At 43.9% G+C, this 1,066-nt stretch overlaps 1 protein-coding gene across 1 annotated transcript in view; it reads left to right on the forward strand.

Moving 5' to 3' along the window:
• The window catches only part of LOTGIDRAFT_174590 (hypothetical protein), a gene marked incomplete at both ends in the record, with an annotated part of 47,806 nt that extends 46,834 nt beyond the window's left edge, over positions 1–972 (forward strand). The window contains 2 exons of the mRNA XM_009053931.1: positions 174–704; positions 942–972. Of these exons, the coding sequence (XP_009052179.1) occupies positions 174–704; positions 942–972 (562 nt within the window). The remainder of the gene's footprint in view (positions 1–173; positions 705–941) is intronic.
• Positions 973–1,066: the final 94 nt, after the last annotated feature.

Genomic DNA, 1,066 nt, shown 5'->3' on the forward strand with positions numbered 1-1,066 from the left:
GGCATCCGCATCAGTAAAAGGATCCCCCCGCACTGTTCAGTGTTCACAGCAGAACTTTTTGCCATCAGGGACGCGGTAGCATGGCTGTCCGTCAATCACACGGAGCATGCCGCGATTCTATCCGACTCGCTAAGCAGCCTCCAATCTATTTTTCTCACCTCTTCTAATTGCAGGTCAGAAGTTATTTCCGAAATAAGAAGAATGATCCACAACTACCAAACCAACAACAACCAGACGATTGAATTAGTATGGGTTCCATCGCACGTCTCCATTCCTGGCAATGATCAAGCAGACCGTTGTGCCAAGGAAAGTCTGAGTCTGGAGGATATCGAGCCTGTAGAATACTCCTATTCGGAGTTCTGCAGTATCGTATCTTCTAGGATCAACCAGAAATGGTCTGACATGTTACGGAACCTCGACACCGCAAGATACCAGATTGATCCGAAGATACCAAACCAAACCAAACCAAACCATCCATGTGTAGCCATCTGCAAAGTGGCAACCAGACTCCGGACCAACAACGTACTACGAGACCATCAGTTCAACGCCATTAAATGTCGCTGCGGCCACGTTGCCACAAGGTCGCATGTCCTCATTCAATGCACTGAACTGAAACCTGCTCGTAAGCCACTACTAGAGTACCTGGAAACCAACGGCATACCACTCACCATACAGAATGTTTTGGCTCCACCCACGGACCACTGGTATACGATAATGTAACTAGTCTTCCATTTTATAACCAAATCTGTCTTGAACAGATAGGCTAAGTTTTTTTTTTTTTTTTAATCAAAGTTTCTTAACACTTTTTAATTATATCCAATCAATTTAACAAGTTTCATAGCAGAAACATTAGAGAACATCTCTCCCCCCTTTTGTGAAAGCTCCCCCCCCCCTCTTTCCTCCCTCTTCTTCTCACTTTCTTTTTTTTTCTTTTTTTTCAGGTCTTCGAGTTTTCCAACAGATAACAGATAATCTAACCAAACCAAACCAAACCAACGACTACCATTCGACTACCAATCAACAAGAATACCATGATCAGAACGAGTTTGGAAGAATGAAGGAGACC

This window comes from Lottia gigantea (assembly GCF_000327385.1).
Source record: "Lottia gigantea unplaced genomic scaffold LOTGIsca_204, whole genome shotgun sequence".
In the NCBI taxonomy this organism is placed as follows: domain Eukaryota; kingdom Metazoa; phylum Mollusca; class Gastropoda; family Lottiidae; genus Lottia; species Lottia gigantea.